The sequence below is a fragment of the Calypte anna genome, chromosome 8, assembly GCF_003957555.1.
Source record: "Calypte anna isolate BGI_N300 chromosome 8, bCalAnn1_v1.p, whole genome shotgun sequence".
In the NCBI taxonomy this organism is placed as follows: domain Eukaryota; kingdom Metazoa; phylum Chordata; class Aves; order Apodiformes; family Trochilidae; genus Calypte; species Calypte anna.
Window position 1 is genome coordinate 20,163,659 of NC_044254.1, and position 18,854 is coordinate 20,182,512.

General features: G+C 47.4%; 1 protein-coding gene across 5 annotated transcripts in view; it reads left to right on the forward strand.

Moving 5' to 3' along the window:
• PTPRF (protein tyrosine phosphatase receptor type F) overlaps nucleotides 1-18,854 on the forward strand; it is a 381,207-nt gene that overhangs the window by 293,437 nt on the left and 68,916 nt on the right. For all 5 annotated transcript variants that reach the window (XM_030454976.1, XM_030454978.1, XM_030454981.1 and 2 more), the window contains 4 exons: nucleotides 12,133-12,402; nucleotides 15,123-15,704; nucleotides 16,269-16,402; nucleotides 17,389-17,533. In XM_030454976.1, the coding sequence (XP_030310836.1) occupies nucleotides 12,133-12,402; nucleotides 15,123-15,704; nucleotides 16,269-16,402; nucleotides 17,389-17,533 (1,131 nt within the window). The remainder of the gene's footprint in view (nucleotides 1-12,132; nucleotides 12,403-15,122; nucleotides 15,705-16,268; nucleotides 16,403-17,388; nucleotides 17,534-18,854) is intronic.

The window sequence follows — 18,854 nt, forward strand, 5'->3', positions numbered from 1 at the left end:
AGTTCCACTAATAAGCCATCACCAAAAATGAATTTAGGATTGTGGGTCTGTCCCTAGGAGTGGTTCTTTGGCCACCGCAGGGTTTTATACTTGAGGATTTGGCAGTAGCTTGGGTTCAGACACAGAGGGATCTCACCAAAATGCTACCTGCAGCTATATTATGCTTACTGCAGTAGAGTCCTTGTGTAAATAATAATACTTCTGAATGACTGACATGGGCCTGGAGCAACAAAACTTGAAGCCTTTAAAAAGGACATTTTTCTGCTTATGTAATATTAAAACAGCTAAAATAGCAAGAGCAGTCAAAGCTCAAGAGTATTGCCTGAAGAAGAGTAAAAGTTGAGGATGGTGGTCAAAGAGCCAGCAACTGGAGATGTCTGAAAAATGGCTAAATAACAGAATACATTTGTTTACATCCCAGCTATATGCACATTTCTGGTAGTGTGGTCCATTAAACCTCCCTCTGGTCAGGGCTGATGGGGTTGAAATTACTTGACCAGAGAGGGGCACTGTTGGTGCTTGAGGGCCTGACAGTGATTACAGACAAGCAGAGTCTGGAGAGACTTGAGAGGGAGATGCCTGGATGACAAGGTAACACAGGCAGTTGAATCAGACCAGATGACCCAGACTGCTGCTTCGGGTAGATCATCTGCCCTGGCCCATCAGAAGAAGCAAATCCCAGCTGCTATAGAGGCCAGAGAGTAACTGCCTCTCAGCAGCTGGTGCATGGCTGGGGAGGTCTACGGGTCTGAAGGGCCATGAGCTCCCTGTGTACGCTCTGTGCAGCCCTGAACTCAAAATAATGCTGGAGTACAGTAATGCATCACAAAGCAATGACCCTTTGATGAAGAAAGTGTACTCCTTTTTATGGGATTTCAGTATTTTTAACTTAATTTCCTCTGTCCCCGAGTACTGCTCTATGTTGAAGCTACTGCTATAGCCAAAGTCAGAGCCATTGTAGTTTGGGCAGATGCACCTTTGTTAGTTGTAAGCCAGCCTGGGGCGAGGGCAGCCTGTGGCATGGCCAGAGATGAGCAGCACTGGGTACCAGCAGATGTCTGCTGCTCAGTCAGCACTGTGGCTGGTGATGCTGCAACTGTGTCTCCTCACACTGGAGCTGTCTGGCTTCAGAGCCAGAGAGGAACACACAGGCTTCTGCCAAGTTTTCCCCATATACTACTATGAATATTTTTGCTTGTTTTCTCATGGGCTGAAGTGTATTCACCATCAGTGTTTCTGTGAGCATTTTGCTATGCCATAATGATTATAATGTCACAGTTTAATAAATATTAGTTTTTTTGTCCTTCTGCTAGCACATTCCATCTAAAGACTGATGTGCTTTTTAGGCTTCTACTAAATAAGCTTCACCATTTTATTCCTTGCAAAGTCCTGTGACAGTAAAAGTGTGATGCAAGGCTCTCAAGTATGATTATTTGTAAAATGACCTTTGTGGAAAATAGAAGGAGGATGGCTGGTGGCTCACTGCATGATAATGCAACACAGAAATGGGCTTGGAAACCTATTTTCCCCTCCTCCTCACATGACCTGCATAGATGTCTGTGGAACAGCTAGGCTTGTGTATCTGTGCTGACTAAATGTCCATTTCCTTCCCTTCTATATCCACTTGTGCAAAGGTTCTGCCCTTAATTGAATTCATGCATGCATGTGTGTGCACTATGAATGGAAAAGGGTGGTTGGTTGCCCTGAGCATCCTGTCTGTTTCTCTAGGATGGAATATACCCATCACCGTGTGATGAGAAAATTGTTTATCACATATAATGGGAGGTTGTCTTATTCTCATGTAATCTGGTGTAAAAAAGACAATCTGTCCTTTTATTCCTCTGTACTGCTAAAAGCTATAAAGGATAAAATTTGATTTATGTGGAGTCCTTGAGACACAAGATGTGCTTTTGGAGATAAGCAGGCACAGGTTCATTGCCCTCTGGGTTTTTGTTAACCTCTCTTTTGGATTCCAAAGCGTCTGGGTTTACCTTTATATTAATGCCTTGTGTAGCACCAGAGGTTTTTCAGCACAGGACAGATGCTGGCAGTTCCCAGCAGAACTGCAGAGCCAATTGGGATAATGAACTTTCTTGTTGCTTTCAGGAAAGTATTGGCTTTGCATTCTGAAAAGCTTTAGAAATGTGTTTCTTTGTTTAAGCTAGTGATCTAAACTCTCAGATCTGTGCATTCGTATCCTGGCCACAGCCCCCTGCCTTGTTTCAGGGAGCTAATGCCCAAGAACGCATGACAAGAGAGCCTCCTGTAAGCTCAAATTAATTCTTTCTGCAACGAGCTGCTGTTGTTAGGCTATTGCTGCTGCTGCATAAGATGAGAATGTCTGTATCAGGGTAAAAGGCAATTCAATCAGCATGGGAATTTCTGCCTACAGAGTGCTGGAGCCATCTGACAGTCAGGGCTGGCAGACACATCTCTGATACAGCATCACTCTTTTCTTCTTTGCTGTTTCAACTTGGATTTCAAAAGGAGCCCCTTTTTTACTTTCTGGAGTTTGCTATCTGGTGGCATTTCTGCTGTGACTTGACTTGCCTTTCTTGCACATAGACTTTCATGTTTAAGTTAGCTACCAGGCAGATGAGGTTCATGGGAACACACTAGCATGTGTGTTCTGCACAGGGGATACACTGGGTAACCCCAGCCTTAAATCCTCTGGGGGGGAGTGGGGTTGCAGATGTTACTTGCTGTCACTGCTCAGAGTCATTTCTTTGTAAAAAAGCAGAAACCCTGTTGGCAAATGTGCTTCTTAGCTTTGAACTGACACGGATAGAGAACTGGAGATAAGGGAGCATGAGAATGGGATCTGTAAAGAGACAAAACTTCTAGTTTATCATTCATCAGCTTTTCTCAGATAAAGCAGCAGCTGTTTAAGCAATAAGTAAAGGGAAAAGGGAGAGAAATTTCTGCAAGAGGTGTTCCCTCTTGCCTTACAGCTGCTCCAAAATAGCCTGCTATTGGTCTTTATTCTCCATAAGCCAGTAATACAATAAGAGATTAAGAGATAATCCAGCAATTAGCGACACATAGCAGGCCCCAAACCTGTTCCTGTTTGACAAACCAGAAAGTAATCTGTTTGAATTAGTGTGTTTCACATGTGTCTCCTCACCTTCCCAGCTCTAATCTGAAGTGTCAACACGTGGGGAAAGCCACTGTCAGCCTACTCCTGTCCACATACCCTGATGCAGTGCAATTCGTGCTGGGCTCCCCAAAACAGAATTCCTGGCCATTTCCAGCTGCAGCAGCACCACTCTCCCTGCCTGTGGGCACACCAGATGACACCTTGGCAAGTCCCCTTGTGGTGTCTGGGAGCTGTCAGTACTTTCCAAGGACCTGGGCAGGCTCTTAAGCACTTCATCATCAGGGATGGGTGTTCCCATAGCTGTTTCAGCATCGTCTCCCAGTCATCCTTCACCATCTTCTTGCCATCCAGTCACACAGTCCCAGCAGGTGCAGCAGGTTCGTCCACACTTGCAGCACTTGGAATTTGTGTTGTCCTATTGTGATGTCAATGCTGCTTTCCGGAAGGGCAGCCATTCACAGGTATGCCTGGTTTGCCAGAAGCACTGTCCTTCCTGGGCAAAGGCAGGAAAAAAATCCCTTTCTGTTGAGAGGAGCTGGGCAGAAGGTGAAGCCCTCTGCTGTTTGCTGAGGCCATGCAGATGTGATGTACTCCATTAGATTAGGAAATAAAGTGGTATCTTAGGAGCAGCAATAAAGAGGTTCCCTCCTATCATAAGGTCTCAAATGATTAAATGAACCTTAATTCAGTGTTCTGTGGACCCAGAGGTTAATCCTCTGTCTGAAGCAGGCCAGAGGAAAACTGGGCCTTAGCCTGCTTTGGGGTTGATGGGGGTTCTTGATGCACGTGGCCCTCACTTATGGGCTTAAGCTCTGGGCTGGCTGATTCTGGTCCCTGGTACCAGTTCAATTGAAGAAATAAATAACTGTTTTGCTGTTCTCCTACAAGCTCAATTACACTTCCTAGGCCACTGTTGTAGCTGTTGTTGGCAGTTTGTTGCCTGATCTGTACCATGTCGGTGTTGGTTAAGATCCTGTCCTCTGATCCCTGGAAATGGCTGACTGTACTCTTGCACTGTATAATGCCACATGCTGTTCTCTAATTTGCAGTGTTTCTGCTGGAAAGCAAATTCCTCCCCCTGCCTTCTACTTCCCCCATCAAAAATGTGACTCATAAGCAGTCTTTAACTATCAAATCCACTTCTGTATTCTCTCAGCGAGGGTTCAATTACAGCTGATACACCACAGATCTGTAGCTGGAGTGAGGTCACTCCTGCTAGAGAAATAAGATCTCCTTTGTCTATAAGGAAAATGCAACTAACCTTCTACTGTCTCTCCTGCAGGAACAAAAACTGGGACCTGCTCATTTCTCTCTGGGTGTTTTTGTCCTTCTGATTTCTTGTACATCTTTCACTCACAGCACAGTGTACCAGTAAGGGTCTCCTGAAACTGAGACCATCTGAGACCTGCGCATGTCTGTCACTTGCCTAATACCTCTCTGCTGCATTTAGCTCTTTGTTTGGAGAGGGGAAGCAGCTCTTCATGGTAGAAGATTTTTCCATTCACCACTTGGAACATTTCTTCCATACTTGATAAAATTCGGATCTATGTATATACTCTTCCCAGTGTGTGGTCAATGAGTTTAATGTGCCTTTGCCATCATCTTTATAGCTGGAGTGGGTGTGTGGGAGCACATGGGTCTGTGTGCTGGCTGGAGTCTCTTGCTCTCTGTGTGAGTGTTTTGCTCATGTAAACCTGTCTGTGCTCCCAGCATCTGGCCCAGCGTGGGGCCACCCCTGAAGTATCCTCCATGTGAGTATGTGTGGGATGTGCCTTCCCCTCCGCCCTGCCTCGAGGAGCAATGAGCAGGTCAGGAAAGCCATGGAGCCATCCCTGCCCCAAGCCAGAGCAGTGTGAGTGTGGTGTACTCATGTCCACAACATGGAGTGGTGTGTGTGTGTGTGTGGTGGGAAGTCATGGCTGACCTCTGTAGTCTTGTCTTGTCGTTTCAGTGGTGTGCGGACAGATGAAGCTTGGCCTGTTTTTACTCTCTGTGTTTTTCCTTGTCTTTTTTTATTCCCTCCTCATCTTCATCGCACTCTGCCATCAAACAAAACAAACTTTCATCTCTCAGATCAGCGAGAAGGTTGGTCCTTTTCACTTCTTATCCATCTACAGTACACCACGTCAGATGGGACTTTTGCAGTAGGGAAAGGAGAGCCATTCCCCAAAGGGGAGGGGGGCCTGCAGACTCTGGCTCCCTTCCAGGCACGGCCACAGTGTGCCTGATGAAATCTGCTTACTGTTTGCTGTGACTGGTGATGGCATTGATACTTTGCTTGCATGTCTGTGTTGCTTGACATATAGAATGCACAGAATATATTTTGCATGTAAATATCAGCCAGGGTGGTTTTGTTAAAAGGTAGGGTGGGAAGAAGTGCATGCGCCTGTATGTGGGGTCCTCCTCTAATCCATTACCTGTGCTAGGTGCCATTCTAATACCTCTGAACTGCTGCTGCTTTCTGGCCAGAGATCAAGAGCAGTCTTTGAAAGCAGAGATTAGAATGATCTCCATTCTATTGCAGGCTGCGAGGGAGAGTGGGCTCCTCAGCTTTTCCTGTAGCTTTAGAAGTTTTAACTTTCTCTAGAGGCAAGAAACCTAATTTTCATTTGAGCTAGATAAGAGCCCAGCATGCTGCCATCCCTTGCCACAGGGTAGCAAGGGCAGCTGGCTGAGAGATGCAATACCCTTGTGCTTAGGTAGCTTCTCTTGCTGGCAGGAGGGCAGGGAGCACTGGCAGTGGCCCAAAGCCATTCCTAGGATGGCTCAGGAAGGCCTGTGGCAAAGTACACAGGTGCTCATAGCCACTCAGCAAAGCCTGATCTGTGCTTTGCCCTGTGCTGTCCTGCTGCCCTCAGATACCCAGAGGTGAATAAAGGACAGTAGTAAAAGGCAAGCCCAGCTTTCAAATTAAATCTAGCTTCAGACATAGCTTGAGGCACTCATGATTTTGTGCTGAGGAAAGCCAGTGCTTTTGGCAGAAGTCCTTCACATAGCAGGTACCATGCCCATCTGTCCCTCCAGACACACTGGAGGAGAGAGATGCTCACGGTGGCTCTCCAGCCCAACGCTGCATCCAGATGATGTGGGGAGGAGACCCTGGCTCTCCTCACACATGCCGTCAGGCAGCTGCATGAGTTGATCTTATAATCATCACTGGAACAAGTTTTAACAAGTTGTCATAGCAGTTGTTCCAGTACACTGACTTTGCTCCTTTTCACTCCCTGGAACGTGCTCTCATTTAGATTGTACTGAGGTTTGGGGCCCTTGTTTATCCTCTAAAAATAGATTTCGTAGGATAAAATTACCTGAGCCCAAGACAATGATGAAAAATGAGAACAAGGAACAAAAGAGACTGAATTAAAGCCAAGGCCCAAAGCCTCACAGATTTCAGTGAATTTGGAGCACTGCTGTGGTGGCTCAGGCACCTCTGGAGAATAAACCTTTGACAGGGCACTTAAATGTTTTAGCCGCATGGTTTAGCTGAGGGGAGGCAGCTGAGAATGGATATAAGCCAACAGGAGCAGATAATTTGTCAGTCTTTGTGTTGACCCCTCCTTCCTACCCCACCAAAAATACCCACGTACACAAATATTTAATGTGAAGCCAGAAATTAGTTTCTAAATTTTCCATTGGGATTTGCCATGTTTGGCACTGATAATTACATCTTACATTTTTCCAGCTTTACTTAAAACTGTGTACTGTTCACCCATGCATTTAATTACTGCTTTGTGACTGCTACAAGGTTATTTATTAACGAGTTATTTTATCTTGATACAGTGGATCTTTTCTCTTATTCCCCTCCTTAATGTTGTGTTATTTTCATCAGAGAAATTTTAGAGACTGAATGCAAATTGCATAGCTCCACAATCTTGCTCTCCCTTACTTTGCTATTAGTATGTCAGTATGCTGAATGCTGATGTGTCTCCAGTGCTGCACCACTGTAATGATGTATCCTCTTTTATATGTGGTTGTCAGCGCAAATAATTAGACCTAAAAGTTATAGCTGAAATATAATCCAAAAATGGCAAGGCCCTGTTTTGGAAATTGTCTATAAAATGTCAGCACTCAAGGATGCATTGGGAGCATAAATAGTACAGCATTGTTTGAGCACAAGATTAGACTGTAAATGCATTTTTTTTGTTGTTCCAATTTTTCCTCTCCTGCTGTTGATTCTGTCAATAGATTGTGACATTCCAGCAACTGCCTTTCCATTTGAAGCCCTTCCTTAAAATGATAGCACTAGGGAGAGATGAAAAGTGTCTACAGATGAGTAAACCATGCAGACCGATGGTCATGTTTGAGGGTATCTCCTACATTCATTCCTTCCTGACTCTGAGGAGGTGGTTCCCGAGGAAGGCGGGAGTTTGGGACAGTGTCACCTTTTTAAAGATGTGCTCTTGCATCACTCTCTACTTCTTCTCTCAGTCAGGAGGTTAGAGCAGAGCCTTCTGAAGTTTCCTTTGCTGTGCTGAGGGCCAGGGAGAAGCAGCACAGCCCAGGCAGGTCTGTTCCTCCTTGAGAGCAGGTGGGACTTCACACTGCTGTTCTTTGTGGAGAGAAGAGCAAAGGGGAGAGGTTGTCAGGACAGTGGTGCAGAATCAGAGCAGCAGGATTGGCCTCAGAAAGGAGAGGTGTGTGCAGAGCACAGACATCTTCATCACCACGGGGCAGCACTCAGCGAGCCTGCGGTGGGAGTGGCAGGAGGGGGAGGATGAAGCCCAGAGTTAGGTGCCATGTGGGAAAGAAACCTAGGAGCAAGAGTAGGCAAGTAGGGATCCCTGCATCTCTGCAAGCTAAAGGGAGGGGTGTTAGCATTGTCATTTGCTCAGCTGTACTGTGGCCAAGCCAGGCAGCAGGGAGAAGCAATTTGGTTTCCCCTTCTCTAGCAGCACCACACAGATTTGGAAGCATGGGCAGTCCTCCTGGCACTGTTGTGTTTCCACCAGAGTCTTGCTGTATGCCAGCAGCATCTCAGCATGTGAGAGAGGGGCTAATAGCACTAGCCTGTGAGCCCAGAGCACTCATGCCCAGAGCTTACAATTCCTGCAGACAGCAGCGGGGGGGGGGGGGGGGGGGTAGGAGAGCTGTTTCTGCAAAGGGGTAACGTCACCCTTAGGGGGAACCTGAGATGTTAGGAAACAGCCACTCCTATGGTGAAAGGAGCAGGGCAATTGATTCATGCTCTTTGCTCTCAAGGCAAGGAATGTGCATGTTAATGTATGTTGAGTTATTAATGTCTCTCAGTCTCAACCTTTGTGGCTATTGTGTTGCCTGCTCCCCTTCTTCCTCCCCATGGTCCTCTCAGTGAACAGGGAACCAGACTCCACACTGTCCTTTCTCCCTGTCCTGTGGGATCCATAACAGGGGCTCAGATTGCACTGCCCTGCTCACCACTCCAGGGTTTCACTTCACTTCCCTGGGAATTTTCTCTACAGGAAGGCGTGCTGAGGAGTGGAGCAGCACAGAGCCCTTATGAAGCCTATTTTTGGGATGAATGACAATGAATCTCATTTTTGACAGTCTGCTGGTTTAACTAAACCCCTGAATTATACTATTGTCCACTGAAATAATTTTAATATTCAAAGCAATTTTCCCTGTGCTGTTCTTGCAAAACCTCCAAACCATCCCCTCTGATCTTTATCCAAAAAAGAAGATTAAAAAAATATATTGCAAATTCTTTTCACGAAAATTTTAATAAAAAGATAAATTTCATTGCTGCAATAAATGAAGAACAACAAAAATTTCTGGAGCACTTAAGGTAGCACACATCATGGGCTGTGCTAGCTGATGTGATTTGACTTGTAAATTGAACAGAAATTGCAAGAATGCTGCTTTTTGAGGAGTTATACTGATTTAAATTATTACTAGATTCTTATGCTAGAAAAGCAGGCAACTTAAATCTCTGGCTTGAGCCTGAGGAATGTGTTGATGGTGCTCTGCAAGCTGCTGTGAGAGCTCTGCCAGATCTCATAATGCTAACTGACAGCATCTCCCCTTCTCCCCCTGTACTGACTGGGACGAGAAGCTGCCAATTATCCCCCAAGAGGCTGAGAGGCTGACGGAGCCCAGCCCATCCCCTGCACACCCTCCTGCCAGAGTATCGTCTGGCCAGATCTCTCACCAAAAGCATTGCCCTGACCCCCTCCCACTTGCCATGTTGAGAGCTGAACCCTACACGTGGCATCCATTTTTAGCAGCTCTGCTGGTGTGCTAACAAGGGGAGGCCAACTCAGCCATTCTGGGTCACAAAAACACACCACAGAGGTCTATTTAACCACTCATTTGTTGCCAGGCTTGAGAGCCAAGGCCCCGCACAGCTTCCTACCAGGCCTCAGGCTGTGCCAAGGTCAGTGGCACTCCAGCCTGGCCTCCCTCTTGTATGGTTTGATCTGCTGAAGAGTTTTCCTTGCCATTCATCCTTTCCCGAGGCACACAAACACATCAGCCACCTCCACTGCTCCCCTGTGGGTAGGACAGGGAAAGCCACTTCTGAAGGGGCTCAGCCCTTCCCTCACCCTGCAAGTCACTCTCGAGGGAGCCCACAGTCCCTTTGAAGAGCATCTCCCTGCGCTGCCCTCAGGGGAGTAGGGGGTGGGTGGCTGCCAACTTCCCGGGAGAGAGGCAGCAGCAGCACCCACAGGCACTGCCTCTGCAGGACACATCAAGGGGACACAGCACTGCTGGGGCTCATTGAGGCCCCAGGAGCACCCTGAAGGCAGTGCTTGACATGGGGGCACAGTGCGGGGTGCGGGGGACTCTGCAGCAGGTTGTGCTACCTCTGGTCTCACAGGGCTGGGAGTCAGAACTGTGCATGCTGGGCTTTGACCTTCCTGCATGGCCTCTAGTCCTCCTGTCTCATGTTCTCATATCCCTGTACGTGAGTTGCACCTCAGGAGCTGTGCATCTTCCCTCTTCTGCCCTCAGACTGCTTTCTCTCTTACCCTGTAGTGGCCTCCAGTGCCTGCCAGCCTGTTTGCCTGGTGCATGTGTGTGAGTGCTCTGTGCATATCAATGGCTTTATCCTCAAGTTTTTGCTCTTTTTTATTTGAATACAATGTGGGTGGGTGGGTTTGGTTCTTGGATGGGGACAGAATTTTAACAGCTTCTACCTGAAATAATTCAACACCATATTCATTGGGAAACAAAACCTGACTCTTAACAAATGCTTCTGGGATGCTTTGGTTGGAAATACACACCATCATATGAAACCATTGCCATGTCCATCAGGTTAACCTTGTATTCTTATGACTGTGTAGCACTTGAGTACACTTTCAGTTCTGTCTCATCTGGGGAGTGCTGCCCCATCAGTCAGGTAGCGCCTCACTGATGATTGCTCATGTAACTATTGATTTAAGACTTAATAATTGATTAAAAGAAACAACCAGCAAGACTTTGGATTCAGACATTAAAAAAACAAAAATAAAGCAAGTTATACTTCGCCTGGTGGGTAAGGAGCTAGTAAGCCCTGTTTTGTCATTGAGATGATATGTAGTACACACACGCTGTTGACAGTATTGTCTAATTTGTCACGAAATCATAGCTCTCTTGTACATGCTAGCGTGGGGGCTTCTGTGTTCAGTCTATTTCTGAAAGCCTGTTGGTTTGGGGATGAATCATCAAAGAGAGCACTAGTGAAATTTGATTTGAGAAGAGTCAGCTTGGCAAGCAGAGCTGACACCTCTGCGGCTCTCTGGGCTGTCAGCAGCTCTGCTGTTTGCAGAGACAGAGCAGGATCCAGGCTATGGTAGCAGGAGCCAGGTCAGTAGAGCCGTGTCCACCAGGACCCCTGGTGCCCGTGGGACCAGTCATGCCTGCAGCCTGTTGTAAGCTAGCACCACTCAGGCTCCTGCCCAGTTTCCACTGTCCCCCAGCACTGTGGCTGTTTGCTGCTCCACCAGCCCAGCGCACCGATGGAGGAGCATAAATTGGCAGGGAGAGGCTCCTCGGGAGGTGGTCAGTCATGAACCTCTCCTTTCTGGGGTTGTCTTTCTGGTGGAGGAGGCTAGAGGACAGCAAGGCTGCTGGGCCAGACACGTTCGAGTAGTTTCCCTTTTTAACTACAGACTAAAATGAGTTTGCCCAGAGGAGACAAAGATTTATCGAGCACAGTTGTTTCTCAACCCTTGCTTAAATAGGCCCATAACACTAACCCTGGAGAAGGGGCCTCGTTTCTCAGTGTCATTTTCCTGACGGGAATGCATATGGCAGGCAGCTTTAGAGCTTTATTGTAGCTGAGAGTTGCTTACAAATAAGTCTTGAATGAAATGCCCAGCAAGGGATTGATATGAAGAGAAGCTGTGCAATGAAATAAGGAGGAATACATCTCCCAAAGTGCTGCCACAAAGGTGGGGAGGGTTCTGTCAGCACAGCTCTCTTCTGTCAGAATGGATATGATCTCACATCTGCCAGGATTAGTTCTCTCCTGCCCAGCAAGGTGATCTGTTCAGACCCTGACAATGTCATGTAGCTCTAGTGTCTTTTTTTTCTGAGCCAAGGTAGAACCTGAGTTACATTTTGAAAGGAATTATATTTTATTTAGCAGCACATGTGTGCTAAATCAGAAAGAAACTGTTCTTGATGCTCCTGCCCAAACCTTGTGAGGTTTAGGGGCTGAGTTGCTTTACTCTAGAGCTAATAAATTGAACAGGTAATTCCATTTTTCAGAGCTTCAGTGGGCCCTGCATAGAGGGAGTATGTGACTGGCATTTGTGCATGCTCTCTAATTAGAGTAATGTAATTTAAATGGAGGAATGTTTCATGTTAGTAATATGATTTCAAAAGGCTATGTTTGGAGGGAATGGATTGAGCCATCCCTTAATGAGTTCTTCTAATAAGATGCCAGTGGCTAAGGAAGGAAAGCAAAGTGTGTGCAATTTGACAAAGCAGTGAACAGCTTTTGCACTTCATTTTATCTGTCCCGAGGGATAGACAGGTTTCAGAAATGTTGAACCCCCCTCACATAACCCTGGCAGTGCAACTGAGAGCTCTCCCTTGGTTCTGTGACCCTACTAGCTGTCTCCTCCTTGTTGCAGTGCGGCGTGTTGCTCCACGATTCTCTATCCCTCCGAGCAACCATGAGGTGATGCCTGGGGGGAGCGTGAACCTCACATGCGTGGCAGTAGGTGCTCCGATGCCTTATGTGAAGTGGATGGCTGGTGTGGAGGAGCTGACCAAAGAGGATGAGATGCCCGTCGGTAGGAATGTCCTGGAGCTGAATAACATCATGCAGTCTGCCAACTACACCTGTGTAGCCATCTCCTCCCTCGGTATGATAGAAGCAACAGCCCAGATCACTGTCAAAGGTAAGAAATTATTCTTTGTGGTACGCCTAGTTGGTTTTGAAGTGGTTTTGGGCACAGTCATTTGACTCGTGAGTTTTCCACCTTGCAAGGCAGATTCCTGAGCCCACAGCTTTAGTTTTGGGTTTTTTTTTTTCCTTCCCCCAGCATAGTATTTGCTTTGGAGGTCATTTCCCCTCTCACTGGTTGTGGCATGATGGGAAACCAGCTTGTGTCAGGCAAGGTTCCTGATATGCCACCACTGAGTCCGTGCTCATCCCAGTAATATCTGGCTTGTTCCATGAAGCAACAGGATCAACAAAACAGCAGGCCACCAGCTGCTCTGGGACAGGGGTCTGTGTATGTCTGCAGTCAGAGATCTGTTTGCACAGAAGTGTCTTCTTGCAGTAAGGGCAGAACAAGAAGGATATTCCCCACAGTGGGAAGTGTCTGTGAGCTTCATCAGAGTGAGCATCACCCTCCTCCTCTGCAGGGGGAGGAGCTATACATATTAACTTTAATATTGTTGTATATTCCTCTGTCAATTTTTATTTTTACCTTATTGCTCTGCCTCTTTCCCTGTCTCTTTTATTGCTGCCCTTAAAGCATGCTTCCTGCTGCCATTTCACAGGTAGCTTTGCCCCAAAGAAGACATTATTGCTGATCATCAGCAGCCCACCCAAACAGCTACCTAACAGAAGACTGAAGTATGTGTTCTGCCTTTCCCATCTGGGTCCAAGCAGGTCCACACTGTCCCTTTCTTTCTCTTCCTGCAGTTGATTTGTAGCTCAGATTTCCACAGATACAAGATATTCTGAGTCTGTTCTTGCAGGCCCCTTTACACTGTAGCTACCTTTAGCACCAAATCCCTGCTTGAGCACATCACAGAATTGACTGTTAGCCCTTTCTGACCTGGAGATTAGCAGCAAACTCTCTTTTCCCTGGCTCTAGTCAGAGGATATTTTTAACCTTAGCCATTCATTGCTCCCTTTACTCACAGTGCCCGTTAGTCAGTACCTTTTCAAGCCCCCATTCTCCTAAGAGCACAGGGGTTGCCTGGGTTATAGCACATACCCAGGTGTGTACAGATGAAAGGGGCATAATTGGGAGGTCATTTGGATGTGGAGGGAGGAGATAGAAAGTGCACCATTGCACTGGTGGTTCCCAGTATTTATCTCTTTGTACCTGGGATGACTCTGCCTTGCTCCCTCTTTGGCTGAGGTGATGCTCACTGCTTCCTCAGGACTGCAGAGGCCCCCAGGACAGGGAGCAGTTCTCTCAGCTCCTCTAGAATTTTGCCTTCCCCCTTATTTTTCTGCCTGTCTTTTCTGCACTTGCACTCTGGATATGTTATTGCCTCCATCTCTAACTCCTTTGACCCGTGTTGCTTCTGTGCTTGCTGGAAGGTAAATGGTTTGCAGGGCATACAGGAGAAGCAAGATGACATGGAGCTGATAGCAGTAATTGCATCAAAGGTACCAGACCTGCCCTTTACTCACATGCAGGCTCCACACCCTGTTAGCTGGCAAGAGTCAAGCTTGCAGCTCTCCAAAGGAAAGGGTGGATTAATGTCATCTGTCCTTGAAAGCCTGAGGGAGGCAGCCAACTTCTTGGTTGTTCTAGGAAATGTATTGCTTCAGGCCATATTATTGGATGGGATGCATTTGTCCTCCCTAAGTCCTGCATGGGTAGTGGTGTGGTGTCTGGTTGTGGGTTGAACACCCATCCCTCCCATACCAGTTCAGCCCTCAACGATTTTTTCAGTGTTAACATTACATTAGCACTGGAAAAGTTCCTGGCACCTGGAGCAGGCATGCTCCTGTGCTAAGGAGCATGCCCTTCTCAGCTGAACCATGTGGAAACTGGAAATCCAATGGCTCTGCCAAAGAATGAAGTACTTGAGTATCTTAATTTGGGTTCCTTGTCAAGCACAGCTGCATTACAAGTCACTAATGACTTTAACTAGAGTGGTTGTAGGAGGTTTAAAGTTGCTGTAGACTTTAAATCCGTCATTGCCTTAAAGTGTTTGTGTACACTGCAAATCTCTCTCACATGCACTCATTCTCTTTCTTTGTTCTTTTGGTAAATGGCAAATTGGATATGTTTGCTTGCAGTCGTTGCATCCTCATGAACACTTCAGCGATGTCGATGTCACAGAGTTCTTGTGTAACAGTTTATTGTCTGATTGCAGCTTGACACACCTCCCAGTGAAATAGTGGATGTGAATGTTGGTAATTTTTCTGGCTGTATCCCTCCTGCATGTACTTACAAGGCATTCCCCCATCAACCCATCTAACAGTGCTGTCCATGAACTCCCTATGGTCTCTCTGGAAGCAGGAGATTACCTGTGGTGCTCTGATTGCTTTACTGTATCCCTTTGTAAATCTGCTGTACACCTGGCTTCTGGGACCAACCCAGCCCAGCAAGCACCTTCCCACTGCCAGCTGAACCCCCATGACAGAAACCTTCCTGCATCCCTGTTGAATTACCTTTATTTAGCCTGCTGCTGGTAAGTGCGTCAAGCACATCTAATAACATGATTGCTCTGTTTATCCTTCCATTAAGAACCACTTCAAGCAATATATGGTAATATAAAAATACATGTTCTAGAGTATGAAATGATTTCTGCCTTTTAAAGAAGAATGTTAATGGGAGGTGGCAGCTCTGTTTTTATCCCCATGCACATTGCAGGGTTCGAGCTGACTGAATTATTTAAATCACACCTCTCTGCCTTCCAATTGCAGCACTGCCAAAACCTCCAACAGAGCCATTAGTGACTGAAACGACAGCTACCAGCGTGACCCTCACCTGGGATTCGGGCAACTCCGACCCCATTTCATATTACGTCATCCAGTACAAGCCCAAGTCCCTGGAGGGTCAGTTCCAGGAGGTGGATGGTGTGGCAACAACGCGCTACAGCATAGGTGGGCTCAGTCCCTTCTCAGAGTATGAGTTCCGGGTCATCGCAGTCAATAACATTGGCAGAGGACCCCCCAGTGAGCTGGTTGAGGCTCGTACAGGAGAGCAAGCTCCTTCAAGTCCACCCCTCAAAGTCCAGGCACGAATGCTGAGTGCCAGCACCATGCTGGTCCAGTGGGAGCAGCCAGAGGAGCCAAATGGACAGATCAGAGGGTACCGCGTTTACTATACCACCGACCCGCATCTGCCTTTGAGCATGTGGCAGAAACACAATACTGATGACAGCCACCTCACCACTGTGGGCAGCCTCATCACAGGGACCACGTACAGCATCCGTGTCCTGGCCTTTACCTCAGTGGGCGATGGGCCCCCCTCGGATATCATCCAGGTCAAAACGCAGCAAGGGGGTACGTATGGAGTGAAATGCTGCAGCTCTGTGCCCACCCTGGTGGTGTGCAGCTCAGCTGTGTGTCTCATCTGCACCAGGCACCATAGCTGAACTTGGTGCTTGAATGTTTTTATATCAGAGTGGCATTCCCACCCCACAGTGATCAGATTTAAACTGTCAGCTTATCCTGGGGTAAGCTGGTATCCTGGGATATCCTGGTATCCATTTCTGTACAAGTAACAGATCCCACAGTTTCTCTGTGGCTAGAAATGTGACATGAAGTCCTGGGAATGAACCAATACAACTGTGCTGGGCTCTTCTGGTGTGTGAGTACACATCTGGAAGCTGTGATGCAGTCACAGGCTGCAAGTGAGCACATTTCCCATGGTCACCTGCCTGGGTCCCAGGGTGTTTGCTTGTTGCCTGGGTTGTTCCAAGAGCACAGCGTGGGGGAGAGGGAAGAAGGGAGGGTCCAGAAGGAATGAAAGAGAATTCTCACAGGCGAAACACAGACTGCAAAGCCATGCAGCTCTTTCCTTGCATCTGCCTCCTGGCACTAACCATGTGGTTGTTTGGTCCCCAGTTCCTGCCCAGCCAGCTGACTTCCAGGCAGAAGCAGAGTCTGACACCCGCATCCTGTTGACGTGGCTGCCTGCCTCTCAGGAACGCATTACCAAATATGAGCTGCTGTTCTGGGAAGGGGAGGATGGCACTCAGGTGAGGATCCTGCCTCCGGGTCAGCAGCGCTTGGGGCGGGACACCACAATTCAGCAGCTTCAGCTGAGGTGTTAACAGGGCTGTTTCTTCTCCAAGTTTCTTCTGTCTCATGGGTATATGATAGGAGTATGGCAATCTCTGCCTGGCTTCTGTGTAAGTGACCTCAGTAGTGCTTGTTGATGCCCAACAAAGCAGCTAGTGAGTGGTTTGGGACTGGAAAGTCTCCAGAATACCACAACACCATCCTTGAAGCATCCTTATTGCTGCTGCCCTTGTAGAGTTGTACAGGTCAGTAGATCTTCCAGGCCTCTGAAATGGCCTCCATAATGTGTCTGCAGCCCCATGACTGCTGACATCTAAGGAGCAGATTGAAGGTGGCCGAGGAAACTCTTCCACACTTGTTTTCAGGTCCCTAAAAGAAGTGCGGCTCTAAATTTATCAAAAGTAGTGCTGGCTGCAGGGCAGCACAGTGAGGACTGTGCCATGGCAGCATCACAAGTGTCCCCTGATCCTCTTCTCCTCCTGTGTTTATAGTGGCATGAGAGCTGCCAGAAGTAAGTGCTGTTCAAATGAACTGGCAGCAAAACAAGTCCTTTACCAGCACTGTTCAGGTGTTTTAGTGATGCTGACTACTCCAGGACAGGCAGACACAGTCTGTTGGGAGGAAGCAAACTCGTGTATTGTGCCCCTCATCTGAACTGTACAGCTAGACCCAGCATTCTGACAAAACTGTCCGGCAGTTTGGTCTAAACACCAGGTAGTGTGTCCTGGCTTTCAGAGAAGTCTGCTTCCTTGCTGAGTCATTTATATTTCACACAGGAAGCTCCATGCCTTGGAGTCCTGCAGGACTGCAGCATGGATGTGACTTTCTGTGAGGCCAGAATGGGTGATGTGGCTGCCTATTCCTTTGGCAATGGAATCTGAACACCAGCTTTTCTGTATCCTCCAGCTACACTAAATAATTTGTGGTTTTCTTTATTTACCAGCAAAAGGTGGAGTTTGACCCAACCTCCTCGTATGCTGTGGAAGGTCTCAAACCAGACACGTTGTATAAGTTCCGTCTGGGTGCCCGCTCAGAGCTGGGGGTAGGAGTCTACACCCCGACGATTGAAGCCAGAACTGCCCAGTCCAGTAAGTGTCTGACACTGCACTTCTGAAGACAAAACCAAATCAGTCCAGTTTCCAGCTCCTGGGCACAGAGTAGCTTGGTGCCTCTGCCCTTGTGGGTCTGCAGGGATGCTTGCAGTTTGCTAAAGGGTGTCATGGGGAAAGTCAGCTGAGGTTTTGGATCAGGGATCTTTGGCAGAGGGGTTGCACCCAAGTGGTAAGTTCTTTCTTCATGTCCCTTTGTTCATGCTGTCTTCCCCCAAGGGTGGATTCATAAAAAGTGATGGAGGAGTGATACAGGCTGGGAAATTGCTTTGGAGAGATTGATTTGAGTGGGTTTGTGCATCTCTATGAATTCACTCCTGTGCAGACAATCTGTCTGGACAGGCAGCATATGGATGTTTGTCTCTAAATGTGACTGTCTCCAAATTACTGGGTTTTCAGCCCTTCACTCCCCATTCCAGCCACCTTGCTTCCACAGGAGTCCATCCCTGGTCTGTATACTTGATCACAAGGTGAGATGTCCTTTGTGGCCAGATGTGCCTGTGTCTGTCAGGCAGCTGGAGGAGTCAGTCTTGGAAAGTGGCTGTTTGCCTAAACTGTCTGAGCAAGTGAGGCTGCTGCTTCTGGGACTGCAGTGCTAAGGAAAACCAGAACAAGCTGCATCTGAGTTAATAGAGAGGCTAGATAATGAGGTGACCCAGGCAATATCACTTTCATCCTCACTCTGCCCCATGTGATCACAGAGCAGGAGTTCACATTGCTCTGATTGGCAGCTCAAAGTGCTGTGCATAAGCAGATTAGGGCTATCAAAGGGCCCTGTGATAAGCTCGTTTTCACTAACGATTTTTGGGCTTGCCATTATGCAAAGAGCATTAAAAGGGGGGGAAAAAAGACATTTCCTTTAGCACCGTCTGTCTGGGATTTACTAGCTATGTGGGGTGAGCAGTTGGCACAGGCAGCTAGTCCTCCCTGCAGGGAGGGTGCCAGCATGCCCAGCAACTGACAGCCTGAGATGACCATCAGAAAGGGAGCTCAGCCAGGGAAGAGCAGCTCTTCTGACTATTGGAACAACCTTCTCTTTCAGGAAAACTCAGCATCATTAAAATGTCAGTTGCAGGGGTTCCACCACCTTGTTAAGTGAGCTAATGGTATCTTACTGCTGCCCATTAAACAGGTGTGAAAATTGAGACAGGTTCAGATCATGCAGTTTTAAATATCTGAACACTGAGAACAAATTCTGGGTGTGGGGATTTGGATACCTATTTCAGGTAGCTTTTGTATTTATAGGCAAAGGCTGAAGCAACTGTCCTGCCACTTAATTCCATCAGAAGATGCTCTTATC